At 37.0% G+C, this 27421-nt stretch overlaps 1 protein-coding gene across 1 annotated transcript; it reads right to left on the bottom strand.

Moving 5' to 3' along the window:
* Positions 1-1085: 1085 nt before the first annotated feature.
* Positions 1086-27421, bottom strand: LOC143384720 (cytochrome P450 3A9-like). The gene is made up of 13 exons (XM_076839808.1): positions 27351-27421; positions 25344-25437; positions 24241-24293; positions 22611-22710; positions 20257-20370; positions 19908-19996; positions 19067-19215; positions 10569-10696; positions 8917-8983; positions 5443-5603; positions 3836-4062; positions 2593-2755; positions 1086-1181 (listed from the first exon to the last, which is right to left on the bottom strand). The coding sequence occupies exons 1-13, from the start codon at positions 27419-27421 to the stop codon at positions 1086-1088; spliced, it is 1512 nt and encodes a 503-aa protein (XP_076695923.1).

Raw genomic sequence — 27421 nt, forward strand, 5'->3', positions numbered from 1 at the left:
GCAGGCTGTCCCTTCTGAGGACACCTTCCCAAATGTATCTCATATCTGACTTGAAGCCACCATTATTCCCTCCATCACTACAAAGTGTGCCCTCACATTGCTGGACCGCATCTAATGGCATTAGGAGTGAATTATTCAGGAAGGGAAAGGGAAGTCAAGGGAAGGAAGATATGGGACAGGAATAAGATGGAAAAATCCTGTGTAGCTCCTGATACCAGTTGAATCTGAGGAGCACTGCTGTAAAAATGATTGACTATCAACCATGTTCTAATTCAAAGCTCATTGTGCTTTTTATCAAGTTGGTTATTGAACATGGACTACAAATATATTTCTTTCTTTACAGAATCAATAAGGGAGATAGGAAGGAAATATTAAATCTAAACCAGAGATACAGTAATAACTACCTCAGTAGAGTGTTTCAAATTATGTGCTTCAAAAATTGGAGAAGGACACTATGAATATACTTTTCCAGCAATGAAAAAATTCACAGTGGGTTAACTGTATCTATCTTAATATTTAATTTGAATTTCTGAAAAAGCTTCATGTATTTAGTGATTGTGATGATCAAAAGATTGAGTTTTGACTCTCACTGATTCAGTACTATATATCCCCTTAAATGGGCATAGAGGCTTCAGATAAATTTTATAAGGATGTGTTTATTGACTTTCTCATTATAAAACTTATCACAGCATATTTAAAAGAACACATCATATATCAATGTCTCCCTCATTTTCACTAAAAATTGTTGACAAATTTGGTGATAATTGTTGATTCTCTGATCAGAGCTCAGGAAGAGCTGCCAGTACTAACTGGTAGTGAGAAGAGAGAGCTCATTACATGCAGAAATGGTGAGTCTTCACATCTGGCACAGAGGTGGGCACCTACTTTCCATCACAAAACAGATAATACTCTGCACAGACCCTGAGAGAGCTCAGCAAAGGTCTCCAGCATCTCTTATCATTCACCAATTGAGGAATATAGAGTCTACCTTCATTCTGAGTTTTCTTCACAAAATAAATTTTTGTTCTTTGATGTTCTGTGTCCCAGTCTCCAAGAAGAACCATGCAAAAAATCCTTTGGGAAGTTCAGGCTCCACTAATTGTCCCATCTCTGTACAAAACCTTCAGAATAATGGGCCTTTCAGGTTGAAGAAGTCCTAGGTTGCCTAATTTCATAGGAATCTGTAACATATAGCCAAGCACATGGAGAATGAAGCACAATGAATGAAGCAACAGTAACCGCAGCAGCAAAGTAGAGAAGATACATTAAGCACAGTCATGCTTTACAAACATGAAAACTACTTTTACTATCATGTATCTTGAATTCCTCCTACTCCTTCTCTATCTGTGTCATGATGGGATAGTAAAATTATTCATTTATGTGAAAAATTATTTCATGAATATCTCTTATACTAGGCCTGAGACAAAATGAGATTGACTTATTCACTTTATTGATAAAATTGCAAATAAAGGACTGGAGTTGTGGCTTAGTGGTAGAGCATTTCCATAGCATGTGTAGGCACTGGGTTCGATTCTCAGCACCACATAAAAATAAATAAAATAAAGGTCTATCAACTAAACAAAAAATAATTTTAAGAAAATTGTAAATTTAAAAAAAAACAAGTTTCAAAAATTTAAAATAGATTCCTACACATTAAAACAAACTTTTAGAGAACTTTAGAAAGTTAATTTTGTGCCTGCTGAAACTTAACAAGGAGCCCTGAGGAGGTTTTATACACTTCAATGTCATGAGCAGTCTTCAACTTCCAAAGGGTCTGTTAGTTGAACTCAACCTGTAGAATGATGGAAGTGGTCTTAATTCCTTAAGACCTTTATGCTTTGCTTTGCTCTTTGGGAATCTCCTCTTGGCTTCTAAGCACAGTGCAAATGGGGAATTTCTGAGACCTTCAGTGTTTTGACTATATCCTCATGCCATTTCCAGAATCATTCCACAGGGCTGGGGGAATCTCCAACAGAGTACACTTTTTTCTCTTTAAGAAGCAAATTATTGTTTAGATTGAGAAGTACCAGTGTAGAGAAGGCAGAGCTTGCAGAAAGTATCTGCCCCATTCCTGGTGTGTCAGAGGACCCCTTCCTATCAGTCAGTTGGCCCTGAAACCATCTCTATCCTCCTCTCCCATGCAGATGGCCCACTGAGAAGGAAAAGTTGCATATTAAACCCAAAAGTCCTGGAATTGAACCACTATCAATAGGGAGGTTGTGTAAGTCCCAGTGAGGAGAGCTTCACTCAAACATCATAATCCTATGGTCACCACACCTCATGACTGTGCACAGGGTCTCTCCAGGAGACTTAAAGCTGAATTTACACTGTGCTCAAGTTCACAGTCCACACGTACACATGTCACACCAATCTGCATTGAGTCCATATGTTTTTTATACTTTGGTCTTTATAAAGCCATAGACTTAGAGCCCTCACAGTGAAGAACTCTAAAATATCAAAGATGGTGCAAAAGAGACTCATTGGACTATAGATCTAAGAATTAAATGATGAATGAGTATATTTTTCTGTGACTAGGTCCCTATGTTTGGAAAAACATCTTCAAGTAAAACATGTATATGAAAATCTACTGACCTGTGTTTCCTTACAAGGTTGGAAGGAGAAGTTCTGCATTACTCTGGCAAGAGCAAGTTTTATGTTCATGAGAGCAAACCTCATGCCAATGCAGTTTCGGGGGCCATTTCCAAAGGGCATGTACACATAAGGATCGATGCTGTCTTTGTTCTTCTTACTGAACCTGGTTCCACAATAGATGACAAGTCAACAAAACATTAAAATCTCAACAGTTACTTGTTTCAAAGTGCACCTTAGACACCCCCAACCAATGGTGTAAAAGAAGCTTTTGTGGGCTGATTTGTATTGAAATCCAGCTGTGGTTTTTCTGTGAGAATTTTTAAGCTATGGAATTTTTCCACCCACCCTCCTCCCTTAACCTGTAAGATCTTTCAGACTTTTTGAGATGAGATTAATGCAGTTTAAAAGGAATCATGGTTAATTGAGACAGTAAAGGAAACAACACACAAAAAAAATATAAGACATATAAAGCATAAACACATAAAATGAAATGAGATAGTGGTTTTGTCAATTATGGCACATTCTATAAAATTTGAAAACACACACACACACACACACACACACACACACATGCATACAGACAAACACAGTCATGGTGCCATATCTGAGGAGGATTAGTTTCAGCATCTGGCCACTACAAAATCTTGGGTGATGATGTCTCTTATAAAAATAATGGGGAAATATTTGTATACCCTAAGCACATACTGAAATATATTTTAAATCATCTCTGGATTGCATATAATAACTAATAAAATGTGCATACTCTATAATCACTTATTGTATTAGACAGTTTATAGGGAAATGACAAGAAAATGTTTTTATTTAGTTGAAATCATAGATGCAAAACCTGTACATACAGAGTGTCATCAAGTGATAATGGAGAATTTACAGCTTATTGTTGAATATTTGTTCAAAATCAAATAAATATGATACAATCTAGTTTTTCAAAAAGAATCTATATTTATACAGAAATATGTTTCTGAGAATATAATCACATTATAAACTTGTGACTATTTAAAGAATTTGAGATACTGGATGAATATAGCATCCTTTTTGTTCCTTGTCGTAAATTTATAGCATTTTGCAAGTAAATGTCATATTTGTAACATGAAAACAGCTTAAAATAAAAAGACATACATGAAAATGATTGCATAGTTAACTGTATGTCACCTATACTAATAGATACAAGGATATGTTTGAATCAGCCTAGCCCAGTTTGTTCCATTTCCCGGGTTCCCTGTACCTTTCAGGGCGGAACTCCTCAGGCTCTGGCCAATACTTTGGGTCTCGATGAAGAACAAAGATTGGTATCATCACCACTGTCCCCTTCCTAATGAATACTCCATTGATTTCAATATCTTTCTTACAGATTCTTTGAAGTCTGGAACCAATTGGGTACAACCTGAGAGTTTCATTTACCACCATGTCCAGGTACTCCATCTGCATCAGGGTATCATAGGTAACAGGTGCCTGAAGGTAATAAAAGAATTTTGGGGGAATTAAGGTTTAAAAATAACTTTAAACTCAATCTATGCTGTATTATTAAAGTATTAAAAGATCCCAAAATATACTCAGAATGGTGAAGGAGAGTAGTGCTTACAATTGACTCGGCATTCTAATAACAATCATGCCCATTTCACAACCATGTCCATGGCCCATTGAGAAGTGCAGAGCAGTTATGTACATAAGAGACCTTTGGGAGAATCCCAAATTCAGTGTGTAATATCCTCAGCAGCATCATGTACTACTTTTTCTCATGTGAGGAAAAGTGACTAATAGCACCAAAAACAGAATATGACAATTACACTCAGGCAAAATATGTGAAAGTCACTGTCACCTTTCACTAGAAAACCCATGTATCTATTTCAAGAAAATAGAACATAGAAAAAAGGAAATAACCTTTCTACATCAGTTTATAGTTGAATAATCCTGCTTTGGAGAAAAAAAAAAAAAAATATATATATATATATATATATATATATATATATATATATATATATATATATATATCATAGAGATAACACTACATCATGTAAAAATGTTGGGAGAAACTGGTAACGTCCACCCTAATACCACAAAAAGAAGGCTAAGTTTGGTTGGCACCATGTCACACAATTTCAGTTCCAGAGAACATTCTAAGGACAAGAGGCCACTCTCAGCCCCACCCTCTGTTTCTGGACCAGTCTCCTGGTTGTTCTTCATGGCTTCATTGTGAGCTCCAAAGAAGAGGCTTTGTGCCCACTTCACTGCCAAACCAGCCATGCCAGCCCCAGAGACCAGGTGTCTTCATATCCAATAGACTTTCTGTTTAGGCAGAGGTGTGAGGACAGCAGGCACAACATGTGACTAATGCCTGTGTGTCACTGGAGAGGACACAGGGTAGAAGAAAAGAGTTTGGTTCAGGAGCCAGAAAACTTGACTCATCCCCTGGCTGCTTCTCTCTAATACATGACTAGAGTGTGAAAATGTGTGGAGCAGAGCAGAGTCGGCCTGCCCACCAAGCCCAGGATCACTCAGCAGACAGCCAGGCAGGAGCTCATGCCACAGCTCAGCAGAGCCAATGATCTGGACACTCGAGTGACACATGCTTACACTTCCTAGGTATCATCATGGTAACTGGTAATGGGTACAACTGAAATTTCACTCTTTTTAAAATTCCTTGTAGTTTTGGGAATAACATTTTCCCCAAAATGCTGTTTTCTCCTTCATTTGTCTCTTTATATCCTTTCCAAATAGAGCTGGTAAAAAGAATCAGTGACTATTTTGGACAAAGCCTCCTAGGAAGGGACGAGGTGGCAGTCTTGTTGAGGCTCCCCCTCTCTCCTCCCTCTCCAGGTACCATCTTCTCACCTTATTGGGCAAAGCCGCATCAATCTCCTGCTGCAGTTTGGTCTGGACATCAGGATGGGTGGCCAGTTCATACAAAATGAAGGAAAGAGCACTGCTACTGGTCTCATAGCCAGCAAAAATGAAGATAATTGATTGGGCCACAAGCTCCAGATCAGACAGGGCTAATGGAAGAGGAAACACAACTTAGGTAAATCCAGCAAATCACAACATCAGGGTTTACATGAAGAGAAATCCCATTAAAACCCACAGATCACTAAGCAGAACCATGGAAAAGCAATACAGGTTCATTCTCAGAGTGGTTTTCATTCCCGTGTCTATCTGATAGGGGAGAAAAAGGAAAACTTTTTTTAATCCAGTTTTCCTGAGGTCAGCACCACTCTTGGACTTGGCTACTAACTCAGCACCACCAAAGATAGGTAATTTCAAGAAACACCATTTCTATCTAAGATACACAGTATGATCAATATGTCTCTTAGATTATCATAAATCTACTTTGTGTAAGTAAAAAAGCAGATGATATTCTCGTCCAGGACAAATTTAAATTATTCTAGGTAACATATGTTTGTAATACTAAGGTTTCAGTGTGTGGGAAATTGAAGAATCTTTCATCTAAACATGTTGGAGGAAATGTAAGGAAATATTGGGCAGCAAAGAGACTGTTGATACTCAAAGCCTGGTCCATGGACAAGCAGCATCAACAGCATTTGGGAAATTATTAGAAACACAGAATCTCAAACCCACCCTAGAACTATCAAGTCGAAATGTGAACTTCCATAAAATGTGGTGATTCTTGTGCATATCTTCCCCTGAGAAGTAGGGCTCATGGCAGTGAGAGGCATCAGGTAATAGAAGACCTGGGGTACTTGTCTTCAAAATGGATGATCTCAGAATACACAGAAACTACATAGTAACACAATGTTAGAAGAGTAGTGACTGAAACTGATCTAATGAATGTCATTAAAGTCACAAAAGAAAACTGTCAATAGAGTGACAGTGGGCATGACATGTGGTGAAAAAAGTAGGGTCGATTTTAGTAAAACACAACACTTATTCAGTCACGACTGAGTGTCACCTTCCCTAGAACATGCCCTCTCTCTGCTCTAAATCATGCACACCAAACAGCTCTTCTGATGGAAGCTGACCTCCGTCTTGATTTTTCTCTTGACAGGAGCTAAGCACAATGATGAAATTAACTCATGTATCTTGGAATGCATCAGGACGTTTAGATATCTGGGGCCCTGAAATAAACATGGTCCCTGTGCCAAACATGCAATTCAAGATAAAACAAAAGAATACACAAAACAAGTGTTTGAAAGGTCTACAGAGTTCAGATTTACTGATATTTTTTTCTATGATGATTTTCTATGATGATGTCATGAGAATATCTAATTATGAAATCTTTTATCCCAGTGAGTTTGAACCCCATGAAATAAGACTATAAAGTCAAGGTTTGGGCCAGGTACAGTGGCACACACCTGTAATCCCAGTGGGAGGCTGAGGCAACAGGATCACGAGTCCAAAGCCAACCTCAGGAACAGTGAGGTGCTATACAACTCAATGAGACCCTATCTCTAAATAAAATGCAAAGTAGGGCTGAAGATGTGGCCCAGTAGTTGAGTACCCCTGAGTTCAATCCCTGGTACCCCACTCCCAAACGCCAAAAAAAGAAAATTAAGTCAAGTTTTGAAGCTCGGATGTTTGCATTCATAGCTACCAGCCATATATGAATGTTTAAATTTTAATTAATTAAAAGTCAGTACACTTCAGTTCCTCAGTGGCACTAGCCACATGTCAAATGGTCAGTAGGCACACGTGTTTGGTGGTTTTTATTTTGAAACAGTTAAACTATAGACTGTTTTCATCATCACAGAGAGCTGAATAGAAATGGGTAGATACATATAGGATAGATGAATGTATGTATGTATGTATGTATGTATATGCACATGTGAAGACAAAAATATGTACACTGGGCTGGAGGTGGGGGCTGGACTTATGGTTCAGCAGTAGAGTGCTTGCCTCACATGTGTGAGGCCCGAGGTTCAATCCTCAGCACCACATAAAAATAAATAAATAAAATGAACATATTGTGTCCGTCTACAACCAAAAGATAAATATTTTAAAAAATATATGTACACTGGGGCTGGGTTTGTGGCTCAGTGGTAAAGCACTCACCTAGCTCATGTGAGGCACTGGGTTTGTTCCTCAGCACCACATAAAAATAAAATAAAAGTATTGTGTACACCTACAACTAAAAAATAAAGATTTTTTTTTAAAATATGTACACTGGCAGGCTGTAATAAGCCGAACCCTCATTCTAGAATTAATTGTTCAACATTCAGGAATTTTTCATGATTCTCAAGACACTAGGTACCCCAAGTTAGAACTGCAATGGGAGTATTTGTGTCACAGAAATAAGCTCTAAATTAGGAAAATTCCTTTGAAGGAGAGAGAAAAATAGTTTATATCACTGGATATGAGTAGATACAGAAGTATTTCTTTCCTCTGCTTCATGTAGAAGTATTTCATTTTAATAATCTTGTCTGCTGAGAATATCTAAAAGCAAAAATCCACAAGATGATCACAGATTTTGATTTCTAAATTTCATTAATTACTAAGTAATAAATAAATAAAACCCTAAGATCCATGGAAAAGTCACCAATTCCAAAGCTGTCAGGAGAAACAGAGCAGAAACCTAGAATATCTTAAATCAGAAAGCAAGAAAATACTTGGAAAATAAATGAAAAGGGCACAGAATACACTGAATGCTCCTATAATGTGGATACATGTCAGAGAATGTACAAGACCAAGAGCAAACTCTAAGGAAATCTGTGGACTTTGAATGATAGAAGTGTGTCAATACAGGTTCCTGAACTGTGACAAATATAACTCTCTGGTGGTGGATATTAAGAGTGAATTAGTGTATTCAAGACTACATGGAGAACCTCTATGTTTTCAGCTCAATATTGATATGGATGTACAATTTCTCAGAATAAACAGAAGCTACTTTTTAAACAATCACAAAGAGAGGTGACAAGAATAATAGAGGACTCAAGAGCCTACATGAAAGGGGTTCCAGTGGACAAATAAGGGAGAAATTGAGCATCAAATAAAAATATCCCACTTGAATCAAAGTGTGAAATATGATATATCAAGAACTATGTAATGTTTTGAACAACCTACAATAAAAATTAATTAAAAAAAAGTATACTGAATAAATGAAAAAAAAAAGAAAATAAGTTGAATAAAAATACCATGCTAGTGAAAGAAATACTTGTTTATATCAGCTTCAACATTGAACATGGCTCTAGGTGTGCTTCTAGAAAGCTCCTCAGGCTACTGTATGTAATATCCAAGCATGGCCTTTCTGCAACTTGGTAGAAATGCTCTTCTTCCTGGAAAACCTGCTGAACATTTCAAGAACAAACCTTCCCACTGAGTTTCCCCATTAGTAGATAAGGTAGCAACCTTGGTTACCTTTATGAGAGTTCACATCTTTGGAATTCTGAGAATTTATCATAAGCTGAAGCAAATCCACCCGATGCTAGAAACAAAGTGATTTCAAAGATAGAATATTAACTATGAAGTCAGAAAAAAATTAAGAATGCAGAACTTATCTACCCTTCTGAGACTATGATTTCTTTAAGTGCAGAAGTCCAGCTGGAGTTTCCTAAGTCATCAGGGAAGAAAAGTATCCATCTACAAACTTTGGAGAGTAGGACAGTTCCCTAAGTGAAAACTGGCTGGTGTCCAACAGCTACTGGTCTTTGCTCTCCCTGCTTGTGAGCTTCTGTGGATTCTGAACACAGCCTCCTGGCCAGAGAGTGGCTGGCTTTGTCTCCTGTTACATTTGTTTGCTCAGGGAGAAGTTCTGGACTGCAATATTTTGTTTTACTGCCTTAATTCTTCACCAAAGATGCCACAGATTAATCTCCTGCCATTTATAGTGCTCATCATTAGATTTTGGGCAAGCTTCTTGAAAGATCCCACCATGCTTGAAGCTATGAACTTTGTCCTGACACCTGGAGGGCCCATCCTGGCTCCCTGGCCTGCACACATCCTTGTGCTGGCCTTCATACATGAGACAAAACCTTCACTAAAGAACCCAGGCCAGCTCCATGAGGGGGCCAGACAGTAAAAGTTACCCTGAAGATGCCTTCTGTGGAGTTTTGGTAAAGTGAGAGGTTTGTAAGTGCAATGATTCTTTGCCAATATAAAATCTGATAAAATTAAACCACCAGGAAAAAAATTTATGTTGAAATTTTATCTATTGAAGAGAAGGGACCTGATAAAAAATTCCTCTATTTAAAAAAATAATTTCAACTGATATATAAAAACATTAAGCTATACACATATTAACAAGGTACCTGATTACTTTGATAAATGTATATGCTATTTGATGTTTATGTCAGTTTAGACACATCTTTAATTGCATTTATCATTTCCTGATGATGGATATTTTCAAAATCTATTTGGATCAATTAATAGGAACAATTTTAAACTAGTGCAACAATAAACATGGGTGCACATATCTCTCTTTGACATTCTGATTTCACTTCCTGTGGCTAGATACCCAGTAGTGAGATTGCTGGATCATATGGTGGGTCTGTATTTGATTTCTTCAGGCCCTCCAGACAATTTTCCATAAAGGCTGTCCTAATTTACATTCTACTCAACAATGTACAAGGACTCCTTTTTAGAGTATTTGGGACTTTTTCTATCAGCAATATTTATGCCTTGACAAACTAAATTCCATGCCCATTATTTAATTGTAAATGTTTTCTCTTTTGTTCACTATTTTTTTCAATATTTGAAATATATAATTTTATTTATTTTAATCTTTTTATTAGTTATTTTTAGTTATATGAGAGTGGAGTCCATTTTGACATAATTATAAAAGCTTGGAATACATCTTACTCTAATTCAGTTCCCTCTCTGATTCATTCTTGTATCTCAATTACAAGATGTTAAATTCTTTATTCTCCCCAAATGAAAACCCTCTACTACTCTCAAACAAGAGTTCTTCATCTGCCTTTTAAAAATATACAAAGAAGTATGGAAGTCATACACCCATAGGCAAATAAGTTATCAAAACACGGACCTCCTCTGTATCCACCACCGGATTTTACCTGTTGTTTCTCTTGAAGGCGACTTTCTTTCATTCTCTCTACAGCTTTCTTTAAAAAATTTGTGACATCCTTTGAAAACATAGAGATATTCATTGCCTCATAAATTGGAGTAAGGAATGGAAAGATTGCTGCAGGGAAAAGAAAAAACAAAGGACACTTCAGTGAAAAATGTAAAATTTACCTGGAGCAATTACATCTTTTCTACCAATCAGAAAAGTGGAAGTCACAAGGGTTCCTAAAGAGGAACTGTTCCTTCTGAGACTGCTGATTGAGCTCCAGGCAACTGGCTGAGGATGTCATATATAGGGCCACCATCATAGCAGTGAGATCAGTGGCCCCTTGTGCTTCTGTGGAGTGACCAAAGGAACAAGATGAAAACCCTGACCCCTTTCCTCTTCATGTATTGGAATAGAGTGTCTTTTGATAAAACTAGACTTTAGTCTGAGGCTGCAGTTAATCATGCTCTTCAAGAAAGAGCAGTCAGGATGGGACCAACAGAGCCTGTGTTCCTCAAGCACCACAGGAGGAATCCAGAAGGCATTATTAGAAAGAAAATTGGGAAACTCAAAGTATGGGAAAATTAATCAATATTCACCTAAATAAACACTGGATGAAAGAAGCAATATAAAGGGAAAACAGATAAAGTACTGAAAGAAAAAAAAGAAGGCATAATACATTACACTTGTGGAATGAAGAAAAAGCCATTATTGTGTAGCGGAAAATTGTTATCTATTAAATAAAAACAAAGATCACAAATGAACAATCAAACTTCACACAATAAATCATGAAAAAAAGAAGAACACATTAAACCTAAAGAAAACAGAAGGAAGAAAACATTAAGGACCAAAGTGGAATCTAATCAAAAAAATAATGTCAATAGAAGAAATTAATAAAAACACATGCAATTATTTGAAAAATATCATCAATGTTGCCAAGAAAGTAGCTAGACTGACCCAGAAATAGAAAGACAACAGTTGCTAGCATTCAAAATGAAAAATGGGAAATACTGACATTATAAACATAGAAAGAAATATCAAGATATTGTAACAATCAGATTATCACAACAATTACATACTTAAATGAAATGGACAAATTCCTAGAAAAACACAAACAATAGAAACTGACACAAAAAGTAATAGACAATTTACATAGACATACATCACATGATGAGATTAAAATAGAAATTAAGAACATTTCTACAAAGAGCAGCTCAGGTCCAGATGTTCCATGGACAATTCCACCAAACATTCAAAGAACTAATACAAATTCTCTACTTCTTCACAAATATTCATAGAAATATCTAGTATTTTCTAATATAGAATACAGTGAACACTTGTAAAAGATCCTAAAATGCCCGTGTTAACCTAATCATAAGACTTAACACAAAGATCCCACAGGGCAACTAGAAACTGATATATCTTATAATTATGGATGCAAAATATCAACTAGTATTAGCAAATTAAACCCAGCATCATATAAAAAGAATTATATACAAGAAAATTCAGATTTGGAGATCAGGAAAAAAAATGGTGTATCAGCAGAACTCACAATATCCCAGAAGTCCCTGGAGATTGACTTAAAACAACAGTTCTGTGAGGAGTTGGGAAGACTGTGAGGAAATGATAGCAAGCAACCCAGAAAACTAGCAATCAGGCGAAATTCAAAAATATCAACTTCTAGAATATAAAGAGAATTAATTCATGGGATAGATAGCAGCAGTTCTGGGTGTGCAGTGGTTCCACTAGGGGAGAGGAAGCTCCTCCCCGATGGGCCCAAATTACTCCCACCCAGTTTAAGATGAATGGTGCTGCTGTCCAACAAAATCGTCATCTGAGAAGAAAATCAGCTCATCAGAGCTAGCTCAACAGAAAGACCAGGCACTCTCCAGCAGAGAGTAAAAGTGGGGAAGTGGCATCAGCTAAAGACATTCTCTGTTAGTACTTCCTGGGAGGGAGACTAGGAATCCCTGCAATTTACCCTTGTTTTTCATGTTTCACTCATTTTTCACTTTTTTCTCCTTTTTGTATTGTTTCTGGTATATTTTCTTTTTGAATTCCAAGAAAAATGGCCACCTAATCCTTACCTTTTACCGTATTGGCAGGTGTCCATATCATGCATCAATCTGGACACAGGAGTGGGACTACAACACCAAAAAGGAGAAGCTTTGTGGGGCAACCTGCAGCTGTCTGACAGTCTGCAGAGTGAAGAGTGAAGGGCACTTTCATTTGAAATTGGCAGTCTGACCTTGGCTGGCAGGGGATGGAAATAGTTCAGATCAGGGTCAGGTTGAAAACCCTGGGCCTGTGACAGCATCCCACAGCACCTGTGCCACCTCCCCAAGCTCCAGAGGGTCTGAAGGATGGAGGGAAACATTCCACACACACCCCCAGCACAGGGACTCAGGCTTTCTGAAGGAGGGGTGTGAGACACCCAGACCCTATACTGATTCTCTTTGTTTTCTAGAAGTTGACCAACAACCCTACCACACTGACATTCCCACCCCAGTCACAAGAACAAAGCCATTTTTAAAGTGAAGTCTGCTCTGAATCAGACAATACTCCCACAGCAGATGCTGCCAGTCAGAGGGGTCCGAGCTCAGCACACAGACTTCTCCAGCAAGTTTGGCCAGCTTGGGCCAGAGCTGAAAACAGACAAACAGCATGACATTGGTGTCACACAAAATCCTTCATAACTGGGAGATTCTAAAATCAAACCCCCACAAAACAATGTCTGCAAATTTAAAGCTTCAACAGGAAGAAAACTGAAGCTCTATGAGTTTTCTTGCATTCACTATTGGAGATAAATTCCCAGTGTCTTCTCTTTATATATTTTTTAGAATTCATATAATTTACTTTTTGAATGAAATGGATGCCATGTCAATTCTGCTTCTCTTTCGCCTCTGTTCCAAACTCCCCTGCTTCATTGTTTTTTCTCTTCTCTCTCTCCCACATTTTCTTTATTTTATTTTTTATTTTCTTTATGCTTTATCCCTTCTAATACAGTTTGCCATAATATATTGGTAATGCTAAATCTTTTCAACCTACTCTATGTTAATCCTCACTTACTTTTCTCTTTGGTTAATAGAGTTGCAGAGCTCATTAGTTATAAATGCTATAGTATATGTTGATATATGATTTGATATTAAGTTATTACTATTACTGGCACTTATTCTCTGAAAGTGGTACTTGTTCTTGAGCCCAAGACTGATTACATTGATTATATGTGTTAAAGTTAAGATATGTCTTCATATCAGAGCTTAAAATGATGAAATAAATATTCATTAAAAGCCCCCACATACGTGAGCAAAAGGAATCCATCTCAACATATACACAAATACAGAATCTCAGCAAACATGTGGAGACAGGATGACAGCCTGTCTCCAAAAGCTTATTATCCTCCAATACTAAATTCACAAATATTGCAGTTGATGAAATCCCAAGCGAATAATTTGGAAAGTTGATTATTAACATTATCAATAACCTAAAGCATGATCTAAGGAATGAACACTGTTTGAGAACACAGGATGTGAAAGATATTCTGAAAAGACCAAACCAATCCTAGAAATAAAAATCTCAATAAATCAAATAAAAATCTAGCTGAATTCTTGCAAATAGATTAGATCACCTGGAATATAAAACTTCACACTTGAAAGAAGACATATAAACCTCAGTCAGCAATAAAGGGGGAAAAAAAGAAACCATGATGAGAATATCCAATAGCTCTGGGATGACATAAAGGGGGCATATAATTCACCACAGTTGAATTTCCCCTTTTTGCATGTCCATAATGCATTGATTAAAAAGAATGATAAATAAATAGAATAAAGACCAGTAGACTAAAGAAAAGGGAACAGGTTAGAGGAAGAGGAGAGGGACAGGGGAAGTACTAGAGACTGAATTAGAGCAAATTATATTCCATGCTTGTATAATTATGTCATAATGAAGCTCAATATTATGTGTAATTATAATGCACTGATCAAAAATTTAAAATACTGAAGTAGCAAAGGATAGAAGAAAATTACTTCAACATCATAAATGTTATATATGAAAAATCCCAACCAGCATATGGACAAGAAAAAACTAAAAGCATTTTCTTTAAAATAAGGAATAAGACAAAGATGTCCACTGTCCCCACTTTTAGTCAATGTATCAACTGAAATCTTTGAGCAATGAGGCCAAAGAATGAAATAAAAGGAATAGGAAAAAGAGAAGTCAAATTATTATTCTTTACAAATGATGTTATCTTAAAATTCAAAGACAAAAAAAACTGACAGATGAATTGTAGAGTTGATAAGAAATAATACCACGTGTCTATGGTTCAAAGAATTTATGAGAAAGGTGCCATGAAAGTGAAATATGGAAAAACCATTCTTTTCAATAAATGCTGTTGGTTCATCTGGACAGAGACATGCAAAAGATTAAAGTTGGGGCCTGGATTTATATGGTAAAAAACATCCAACTAAAAATGGACCGAAGATGTAAACATAAAATTAAACCAACTCTTAGGAAAAAAGCAAGAAAGTAAAACTTTACAATTTTAGATCTGGAGTCTAAGATTGTGAAGCCAAAGAAAGGCAATAAAAACAAAAATCATTTATTATAAATATAAAAAGATGGTACTTCCAAATATACAATTAAAAAAGGCAAACCAGACCTGTAGATGAGGAGAAAAAAATTGCAAAACACATCACATCAGGAATCTGTATCCAGAATATAGAAATCATACAACTCGCCTACAAACAGAAATACAATTGTGACTTGAAAATACCTTTATAGAAAGAAGACATAAAAATAGCTCAACTTATTCAACATATTAGTTTGTAGATATTAAAATCAAACCCACAATGAGATGCCACGATACACCTGGGAGAATGGCTATAAACAAAACAATGGGAAAAAGTAAGTGTTGAACAGGATAGAGAGAAACAGCAGCCCTTGTGCATTCCAGGTGGGAACTTGAGATGGTTGTGGCTTTTCTGGAAAACATACTGACCCTTACTTTACTAGGTAAACATTAAATTGCTATACAAGGCAGCAATCCCTAGTAAATACATATATCCACAAACAATGGAGCATCTACATTCATCAAACTCTTCTCAATTTCAAGAGTAAAATAGACCACAATCAATAATACTGGATGACTTTAACCAGTATAGATCTAATAGATCTTCCAAACAAAGGCTAAACAAAGAAACTATAGAACTCAATAATATAATCAATAACTTGGACTTAATAGACATATACAGAATATTTCATCCATTAATGAGTAAATGCACTTTCTTCTCAAGAGCACATGGATTCTTCTCTAAAATATACCATATATAATGCCACAAAGCAAATCTTAGCAAATACAAACAAACAGAGTACCCTGCATTCTATCAGACAATGGAGTAAAATTAGAAATCAATGATAAAATGAAAAATAGAAGGTACTCCAACACCTGGAGACTAAAAAATAATGCTATTGAATGAGCAAGAGATAGAGGAAGATATCAGAGAGGAGATTTAAAAATTCTTAAAGGTATAAGAGAACACTGATACAACACTGATACAAACCATATAGAAATCTCTGAGACACTATGAAAGCAGTACTAAGAGGAAAATTTATTGCATGGAGTTCATTCCTTAAAAGAAGAAAAGTCAACAAATAAATGACCTAACATTACATCTCAAAGCCCCCCCAAAACAAGAGCAAATCAAAACCCAAAGTAGTAGAAGACAGGAAATAATTAAAATTGGAGGTGAAATCAATGAAATTGAAACAAACAACTGAAAAAATTGACAAAATTAAAAATTGGTTCTTTGAAAAAAAATAAATAAAATTAATAAACGCTTAGCCACACTAACAGAGAGAGAGAGAGAGAGAGAGAGAGAGAGAGAGAGAGAGAGATTAAATTACTAAAATCTGTGATAAAAAAGGAAATATCATGATGGACACTTCTGAAATACAGAACATAATTAGAAGCTATTTTGAAAATATAATACATCAATAAATTCCTAGAGTCATGATCTACCCAAATTGAATCAAGATTATATACACAAGTCAAAAAGATCAATTTCAAGCAAGGAAATAAAAGACACCACCAAAAGTCTACATACAAAGAAGAGCCCCAGCCAGACAGATTCTTACAAGACCTTCAAAGCAGACCTAATACCAATACTCCTCAAATTATTCCATGAAATAGCAAAAGAGGGAACATTTCCAAACTCTTTCTATGAGGCCAGTATCACCCTGATTCCAAAAACAGCCAAAGACACATCAACAAAAGAAAATTTCAGACCATTATCTCTAATGAACATAGATGTAAACATTCTCAATTAAATTCTGGCAAAATCCATACTACCAGAAGTGTTTACACATTTAATGCAATCCCTATTAAAATCCCAGTTACATTCTTCATAGAAATAGAAAAAGCAATTTTAAAATGTGTTTCAAAAAATAAGAGACCCAGAATAGCTAAAGGAAATCTTAGCAAGAAAAGTGAAGCAGGAGGCATCACAATACCAGACCTTAAACTATACTACAGAGATGTAGTAATAAAAAGGCATGGTTTCTGCACCAAAATAGACTTGTATACCAATGGTACAGAATAGAGGACACAGAGACAAACCCACATGAATATGGTTATATCATAACAGATAAAGGTGACAAAAGCATTCACTGGAGAAAAGAGCCTATTCAATAAATGGTGCTGGCAAAACTGGAAATCCATATTGGCACCAAAACAGATTCGTAGACCAATGCTACAGAACAAAAGACATAGAGACAAACCTACTCAAATACAGTTATTTCATGCTAGACAAAGGTGCCAAAAACATTCATTGGAAAAAAAGATGGCCATTTCAACAAATGATGCAGGGAAAACTGGAAATCCATATGTAGCAAAATGAAATTAAGCCCCTATCTCTCATCACGCACAAAACTTAATTCATTATGAATAAAGGACCTAGGAATTAGGCCAGAGACCCTGCACTTAATAGAAGAAAAAGTAGGCCAAATTTTTCATATCTTGGATAAGATTCTGACTTCCTTAACAAGACTCCTAAAGTGCAAGAAATAAAATCAAGAATCAAATGGATTCAAACTAAAAAGCTTCTTCTCAACAAAAGAAACAATAAGGTGAAGAGAGAGCCTAAAGAATGGGAGCAAATTTTTACAGCATACACATCATATAGAGCACTAATCTCCAGGATATATAAGAACTCAAAAAACTTAACACCAAGGAAACAAATAATACAATCAATAAATAGTATATGTAACTGAACAAACACTTCTCAGAAGAAGCTATACAATTGGTCAATAAATATATGAAGAAAAGTTTAACTTCTCTAGTAAATACAGAAATGCAAATCAAAACTCCTCTTAAGATTTCATCTCACTTCTCTCAGAATGGCATTTATGAAGAATATAAGCAAAAATGTATGTTGGTGAGTATGTGGGAGAAAAGGCATACTCTTACATTGCTGGTGGGAATTCAAATTGATGCAACCATTATGGAAAGCAGTATGGAGATTCCTCAGAAAAGTTGGAATGGAACCACCATTTGACCCAGCTATCCCACTCTTCAGTTTATATCCAAAGGACTTAAAATCAGCATACTACAGGGACACAGTCACATCAATGTTTATAGCAACTGCATTCACATTAGCTAAACTGTGGAACCAACCTGGATTCCCTTCAGTAGATGAATGAATAAAGAAACTATGGTGCATAAACACAATGGCATATTATTCAGCATTAAAACAGAATAAAATCATGAAATTTTCAGATAAATGGATGGATTTGGAGAAAACAATGCTCAGTGAAGTAACCCAATCCCAAAAAAACCTAAGGCCAAATATTTTCTCTCATAATTGAATGCTGATCCATAAAGGGGGCTGGTCATTGGAGGAATGGAGGAACTTCGGATAGGGCAAAGGAAAGGAAAGGAAAGGGAAGGGTTATGAGTATAGGAATGATGATGCAATAAGATGGACATCATTACCCTAGGTACATGTATGATGACACAAATGGTGTGAATCTACTTTAAGTACAAGTACAGAAATGGAAACTTGCACTCCATTTGTGTATTATGCAGTGAAATGCATTCTGATGTCATGCATAACTAATTAGAACAAATAAATAATGTCTTTAAAAAAAGGAATGAAGTTCTCACACATGCTTTAGGATAGAAGAATTTGAAAACACAATGATAAATGAAAGAAGTCAGACATGACTTTTAGGATTCCATTAAGAGAAAATCCGCAGTATCAGCAAATCTATAGAGTCAGAAAATAGATTCATGGTTGCTTAGGCTTGGGGAATAGAGAGTTAATAATGAAATGATGGCTTGCTTCTGAGTTGACAAATGGTCACTAGTGATGGCTGCACATATCTTTGTACTGAAAACCATTTAATTGTATAAGTTAAGTGGGGTAATCCAAAGGTATATTAATTATGTATCAATAACACTCTTATTTAAAAAGAGAGAATGAATAAATAACATGGTAGTCCACATACTTATTGAGAAGAGCAAAGGGTCAAAGAAATCAATTCTTAAGAGCTTCTTGACTTTCTCCACAAAGGGATCTTGTGGGTTGTTGAGGGAATCGATGTTCACTCCAAATGATGTAGCAGTGATCACATCCATGCTGTAGGCCCCAAAGATGCTGAATAGAGAAAGACATGGAAAGTTAAAACCAGTGCCTCTTTCCAATCCTTCCACTACACATGCAACAAGAAGTAGGAGTAAGTTCATGTGCCCAAGGAAGACAAGCAGAGAGCCCCACATTGTCAACAGTTATCTGCTGGATCATCAGATGAGTCCATGATCCCTTCACACTGACCATGAGGTCTTTATGCGTTTCAAATGAGGTACTGCCCTTGTTCCAGAAGTGATAGGGACAGTGAGGTGAGTTAGACTCCCCTCTGAACTCAAGAAGCTCACCCACACAGGGATAAGATCCCTAATCAGACACACTACAGTAGCACAAATAGAATGTAGATGATGACAGTTGTGTACAAATTGAGCTTCAACAGGACAAGGGTGGAATAACTGAGTCTTCCTAGAGGGCTCAAAAAAGGTGACCTTGACCTTGACAGTATTTTGTCTTCTAGTGTATCCAAAGTCATAAACAGTACCCTAACAAACCTTGGTGGATACAGGAGCGATCCTTTCTCCCCAGCTGCCCTGTCTCCCGGTTGGAGCAGCCCTTTCTTAGATGAAAAGTTGGAGTTGTGACTTCAAACTTGCTTTTGTCTGCTCATTGCACTAGCTCAACATTTGGGATTCCGTTCTGTGGCAGGCAGTTAGAGGGGCTCCTGCTGGAGCTTGGAATGCCAGAGCTGCCCTGCTACTTACTCTTTCAAGTTGATAAACTTGCCCTTCTCTGATTCCAGTCTCATGTTTTTCACCAACACATCTCCATACTGGTTAATGATGGGGAACATCTGCGCACAAAACACAAGATCACCCATAGTTAACTGAGAGACTCAGTCCCCAAGGCTATGGATTTCCCAGGATGAAGAAGTATGGGACATTTATAATGAATCTCAGTATATCTCTTCTAAAACATAAAAGAACACTTTTAGGATATTCAAATTCAGAGAACTATCCCTTTAAAAGGCCTTTAAAAGGGACTACTATCTATCTCATTTTCTACCCATCCCCAGATTTACTCTCTATGTTTTTAATGAAAATCCCTCCTTACCTCCTTGAGTTTTCCACTGCTGAAGTTTGGAGACAGGAGTGTTCTCAATCTCTTCCACTCTTCATCCTCCGACAAGGAAACGGCTTTTTTCATAAATCCCATTGGACCAAAATCCTAGAGCCCAGAGAAAAGAGATTTTGTCCTACATAAATGTGAACGTCTCCACAGTTGCAAAAGTTGTTAAATAAGTATCATTTATTTTAAAAAAAAATGTTTAATGACTGCATACTAGGTATCTGGGCCTATGTCAGACACTCAATAATATCTATTTCAAGTGCCTAACCTCCTGAGAGTTTGGAAGAGACACCCAGGGACCTCACATAGTTTTTAGTATTCCAACCTTTGTTTAGATGCAAAATTTCCACTTGGTTGGAAACTTTTTCCAGGGGAATAGACAGGAAGAAGACCTAAGAGGACCTAGCACAACCTCCAGGGCTATGCAGAGCAGAAATCGATTGGTGACAGATACTAGATGTTCTTTGTCAACTGTATGTTACCTATGATCAGTTCTGTCTTTACATGCATTTATAGCATAAGCATCTTGATAAAGGGGTGCCTAGGTAAGATAATTTTAAAAATAATAATATTTGAAACTGAAAGGATTTGGAATATAAGTGTAAAAAAGGAAGAAAAACCACAAGTTATTAATGGAAGTTCTTTCAGTATTTTCAAAAAGGGCAGAGGAGAAAAGAAAGATAATTCTATTTTTCACCTGGGTGCTAGACTACCAAAGTAAAACCCTTGAAATTTAGTTCCATCATCTAAAATATACTATTGTGTTAAAATGTATGCTTCCATCCAGGCACAGTGGTGCATGCCTGTAATCCCAACAGCTCAGGAGTCTGAGACAGGAGGATCACAAGTTCAAAGCCAGCCTCAGCAATGGTGAGGTGCTAAGCAACTCAGTGAGACCCTGTCTCTAAATAAAGTACAACATAGGACCAGGAATTTGGCTCAGTGATCTAGTGTCCCTGAGTTCAATCCCTAGTACCCCACCACCTCCAAAAAATGTATGCTTCCAGCACTCATTCACTGTAAACTTTTAGGGGATTAGGAGCAGAGGGAAGCTTCTTCAACTTGACAGAGATTCTACAAAAAACAATTTTTAGCTAACAATATACTTACTGGTGGCAAACTGAATGCTTTCTCCCAAGCATCAGGAATAATTCAACAATGTCTGCTCAGTCATATACAGAAAGACAAGTAAAAACATTCATCTGAGTGTAGATTAGTGATTTGTACCTGCTGGGAAGGGGTATGTGGAAGGCAAGTAAATAGAGGCTGGATTTGAGCAGTGTGCAATATATGCATGCATTGAAGATCACAGCAAATCCAATTATCATGCACAATTATCATACATTAATCAAAGTTTTTAAATTTTGCATTGAACCCCAAGCCCTGTGCCTGTGAGGCAAGAATTCTACCAACTGAGCTATATCCCTAGCCTCCAAAGTTTTTAAAAAGTGAAGATAGAAATTGTATGGAAATACACACACACACACACACACACACACACACACACACACACATTAGCCTCATCTAAAACTGGGGTAAACTTTGGAAGATTAAAGTCTATATCCTTCAAATGTTCACTCTCCTGGCTCTTATTCAATTTCACACTGGAACTCCCAGCTGATGTCAGAGGAAAAGAAAAACAAATAAATAAAAGAAATACAGATAGGATTTTCCCTATTTATAGGTGCAATCTTTGTCCAATGTGGTCACCACACAAGAAGTCAGGCAGATTTCTAAGGATAATGAAGAATTGGTTAAAACACATTAAAAACATAATCTAAATCTACACAAATGTAGGCATGTGATACATTTGGACAGAGCTGCACACTCATTCATATAGGCACACAAGATGGGAAAATGAAAATAAAAAGCCTAGATTGTATCAATTTCCTGTTACTATAGGAACAAGAATTTAATAAATTTATAGTCATGTAAGAAATTATCACTGGGTAAAGCAGAATAAATTATACATGAAACTGCCTGGTAATTTTTTGGCAAGGAATGCCCTCTGAATTTGTAAATATCTCAGGATAAAAATTGAGTTAATAAATTAAATAAATAAATGTTACTTTGGATTAGACAAAGGGGAACAAAAGGAAGGATGATGGGATGGGAATAGGAAATACTGTAGAATTAATCAGACATAACTTTCCTATGTTCATAAATGAATACACAACTAGTGAAACTCCACATTTTGCACAAAAACAAGGATGGAAGTTGTACTTCATGTATGTATAATATGTCGAAATACATTCTAGAGTCATGTATAACTAAAAAGAACAAATAAAAACTTAAAAATAACTAAATAAATGTTATAATGTTGAAAAGTGAGTACTTACCCGCCGGTTGGTGAAGACAGAATAACATTCTTTGATCAGCACTGTTTTGATAATGCTGGGCTCTGTAGTAGCCAAAACAGGTTGTGAACCATCAAACAGGCTGTGTTGGGAAAGCAAAGCTGATTAAATCTAACAGGCCAGATTCTGCAGCAGGAATCCAGACTTTGATCCTGATGTTATCTATTCTACCTGGCTACTCCTACAATACGTAGGAACATGAAGTTCTGGTTGGGGATTCTGACCACAGAAACCACTGGAGTCTTCATAGCATAAAGGGTAATGTACGTAAAGTAGGTAGGAAGAGAAACTTAGAGACAAAATACACCTTCTAAGAGATCATAATTAGAAATAGCATTGGAACACTTGTTAAATCTAGATGGTGAATACAATAGTATTGCCTATACTACTTTCCATAACATATTTTTTAATTTTTTTATTTACTTATTTATTTACTTATTTACTAATTTTTTGTAATTACAGGTGGACAGAAGCCTTTATTTGTTTATTTTCATATGGTGCTAAGGATCAAACCCAGTGCCTCACACGGGCTAGTCAAGCGCTCTACCACTGAGCTACAGCCTTAGCCCAAGTCTCCACAACTTTTTACATGTAAAAATATAGGTTTGTGAAAAAATTGAAGGCACATAATTGACTAACTCCTCACAATTACTAAGTTTTGCAAGGGGTAGCTGAAATGGGGGCTTTGGAGATCCAGTGGAGCATGTTGTGTCCTTGGATCACATGGTATCTATGGGCCACGTCAACTTAGCAGAACACTCTGGCCAGCCCTGTGGCCTTCTGTGGACTGATGAGAGAAGATATAGAAGAAGAGTCAATGTCTTCTATCACTATTTTTACTGTAGAGCAAAATGATTACACCTCTTCTATGGCTCCCACCAAACACCCACCAGCTCTGAAAGGGATTAGTTGCTACAGTTAGTTGAGGCCACTCTCCAATATAAACCCCATCAATCCACCAGGGAACTCCCTGGTGGAACTGCATCCTATGTCTGGTCTTAACATCAAATAGATGAAGGAGGGAAAGAAAATTGAAAAGTCTACACTGAAAACTTAAAAATGGCATATGAGCAACAATGATTATGACAATTAAAAAGAAGAAAGAAAGTAAAGGAAATGAGAAGCTGAGCAGAAATGGCTTCCCATCTGCTTCCCAATACCTCCCAGCCTTTTGTTCAAAAGCATACATTGAATCTGAAATTTAAATAAGGGAATTTTGTCTTTAAATCAAAAGGAAATCAGTGGAGGAAAGAGATGATGCCCATGATTTTTTTTTTAAATGTTCTCAAATAATACATTTTATTCATCTAAAGGTGTCAAAAAGAAAGAAAAATGGGGAAGATAAGAATAGCCAGACATTGGAAACAAAGTAAGGCTGGAGACTCTGGGTCATCAAAAGCAGGAGAAAAGTGAAAACATGCAACATTCTCAACCTAAGTCGGAGCGTAGACCCAGACTCCTGGTGACATGCAGAACCTTTGGCAGGAAAAGCCTCCAAAGATTTTGCAGCACAGAAGGTTGCATCCCAAATGTTCAGAGCTGAGGTTGTTCTCACGAGTTGGGGAGCCACATCATAACAAGTCTACCAAAGAGAAATTTCCAGAATACTCACCCCCATGTTTTCCCATACTTTTTATAACATTCTGTGTCAAAACTAGACAAACCCTAGGAAGAAGAACAAAATGAAATTACATTATTGTTGCAAATGTACTGACATTGCATCAAATGACCCAAATCCCATCAAATCAGACTTGTTGTTCCTCACAGGTGGTTAGAGAGAAGCTCTCATTCAGAGGCTTCTGAGGAGAAAAGAGAAAATATGCAATATTTGAAATAAAATATGTAAAGTCACTATATTTTTCTATAACTATTATACATAATCAACAATTCCCCTTGTCTATGAATACAACATGCTTCTCTTCTGCAGTATTTCTTCGTCTGCTTGTGTTTTCTCAGAAATACTGGGACCTTCTGAATTATCACCTCCATGGGCACATGAGGAAACCCAGGGTGAGGAAAAGTGAGTGTTTCCCAGGGCCATGCATGATCTTTTATCTCCTCATCAAGTATAATTTTAATTTATCTCATGTTCTGTGGTAGAATTCTGTTAGAATTAGGGAGTAAAGATGTCAGAAACCTCTTCTAGCCTAGGAGATTTATATTGTCACAATCATGTTGTTGAGTAAGTAAGTGACATAGTGACCAAATAAAAGTGGACTTGCCTTCCTGTGCTGGAGCTCAACTTAGAAAAGGGGAGATGCTACCTCTCTGCACATGAGACACAGATAGTTAGACACTGGCTGTGAGTTTTCATCATAAAAACTAAGCAATTAATCTTCCTCATGCTGAGTTTCATTTGTAATATTTTAACTGTGCAAATAAAGCATCCCAGAGATATGAGCGTATCTTCCTAGAATCTGCACTGAGAAAAACAGAAAACTCTGTGAGAATGCTCATAGTCTGAACATAAAGTCCACAGCTTACATTATTGATGACCCAGAGTCCTGAGCTCATCAACAGAAGTGAGCCTGACACTATGAGGAGTTGTAAACAGAGCCCCAGGGTAAACCTGACTGTGCTTTGGATGGGGCCCTCACACAGGTTCTGAAGCTTGAAATCTCAAAACTTCTCTCACGGAGCTAAATTTCTACTGATGTAACTAAGAAGGTGTTTGCAACCAAAAGAGGCAAAACAGGGAGCTCAAATGACACTCACCTGGCGATAATTAAGAAGAGTTCCAAAAAAAGGCAGAGGTGTTGGCCCTGGAATTCCCAGCTTCTTAAAATATCCATGTGAATAGGTCCCATATCTGTAAAGTGGAAGAGAAATCCAGGACAAGGGATTGTGACTGTGTGTATATATTGGCTCACGAGTCACTGATCAAGAATGGGAATAGTGAAGCCAGTCAGGTAACATGTAGGCCCTAAATAACCACCACAACAACAACAACAAAAAAAACTCCAATGGCTCTAATTACATCTGCTCATCATCTCCTCTCTCACATTCCCTGAGAGACCACAAAAGTCATAATAGTTAGCTCAAATCAGCTGATTATTGTTGAGTTCCATCATTAGGCTCCGAATGCTTTAGTGAATATCTGATATAAGTCCCCAAACATCAGTTTGAAAATTCCTGAGTCATTCAGACTAGATTTCTTCCAGGTCACTTCACTCACTGGTGTCAATTTAGGAAGTTGACTCGATGCCACCATGTTGGCCCCTCTAGTGGCCTCCAGTGGGGCTGTCCCCACTCTGGGACTTCTTCCCTGAGCAGAGACGAATAATCTCCCACTTTTTCATAACTCCTATCTGGATGCCTTTTATTGCATCCCTGGTCCACATTCTCCCTTACTCATCTGCTGTAAGAGATTAAGAACACTGGCATATGGGAAACTGTTGAGTAAGAATAACCTGCTGGGCAGCTATATTTAAAGACATGTGCAATCTACATCATGGTTGTATGTATTAGATTAATATTCCTTCAATTCTTCAAAAAAGATGAGGCCATTTTTAAACAGATTGGTTTTCACAAATACAAAATCCAAGGGTCCTATTCTGACCCTCAGAAGGAACATGAGGAACTTACCTCAAAAAAATTCTACTATTGAACAGAATAAAATTAAAACATTTTCATTAATTTTACAATGCCACTGGAGGGAAAATAGATGCAACAAAAGTCTGAATACTACTCTTTACTTCAATTGCTACAACCAGGTTTATATTTTCTATTTTCACATCATTATGAATACCTACTCTTGTAAAAGTGGATTTAAGATAGAAGTCAAAGATCTCCTTGGGGCAATGTTTTCTACCCTCAGTTAGAAATAACTGCTCTCTTCCCATGCTCCATGAAACCAGGAATCCCACTATTTTTAAAAATATTTTTATAGTTGTAGGTTGACACAATACCTTTATTTATTTATTTATTTTTATGTGGTGTTGAGGATTGAACCCAGTGCCTCTCACATGCCAGATGAGCTCTCTACAACTGAGCAACAACCACAGCCCAGGAATCCCACTATTTAAAGGAATTCTTCTACTAGGTGGTTTTATTCATGCTCCTGTTCTGGAATTTCATAAATAAATATTTAAAATACAAAAAGGGCTCGGAAAATTCTGTCTCTTGAAGCTGTCATTAGATTTTAAATCAATGGAGAAACAAATCTCTACACTGATGCTAACTTAAGGAATAAAAGTTCCAAATTTCTCCCAGGTCTTTGCTCAGTACTTTCATCATTCAGCAGTAGTTGCATATTGAAGGATGGAGCATTTGAGTTTTTGGAGAAGAGCTATTCCAGAGAAAGGGAAGAGAACAGAGGGAACAACTGAGTCTGAGCCTGTGGTAGCACCTGGGCTGCACTTTGTGCATTTTACAAATGGTGCTGGGATGTGGGAGGAGGAGCAGGAACCACCTGTTCCACAGGAGACAAGCCTCCTACACGTCTCTTCTAGTGCACATAGAACACAAAAGACAAACAATAACACAGAAAGTTGTGAAGACTCCTCTTTATCCCCAGAATTTTGAAAGTTTGCAAAGGGTGCATCACTTTTCCAAAGGTGTCCAGTTGTTTGTAATCTGCATCTACTGAACTCTTCTGGTTGATTAATCTGGGTTCAAACTGAGACTCACTCCAAAGTTCATCCTCCAAATCAAATCAAATCACTAAACCTCCTAGTCACAGAAATGGGAGGTTTCAAGAGAGAAACTGGGACAGTTACTCACAGATAGAGGAGCACCAGGCTGATTCCCAGGAGAACCCAGGTTTCCATGGAAAAGTTTGGGATCAGGTCCAT

The sequence above is a fragment of the Callospermophilus lateralis genome, chromosome 19, assembly GCF_048772815.1.
Source record: "Callospermophilus lateralis isolate mCalLat2 chromosome 19, mCalLat2.hap1, whole genome shotgun sequence".
NCBI classification, from domain to species: Eukaryota; Metazoa; Chordata; class Mammalia; order Rodentia; family Sciuridae; genus Callospermophilus; species Callospermophilus lateralis.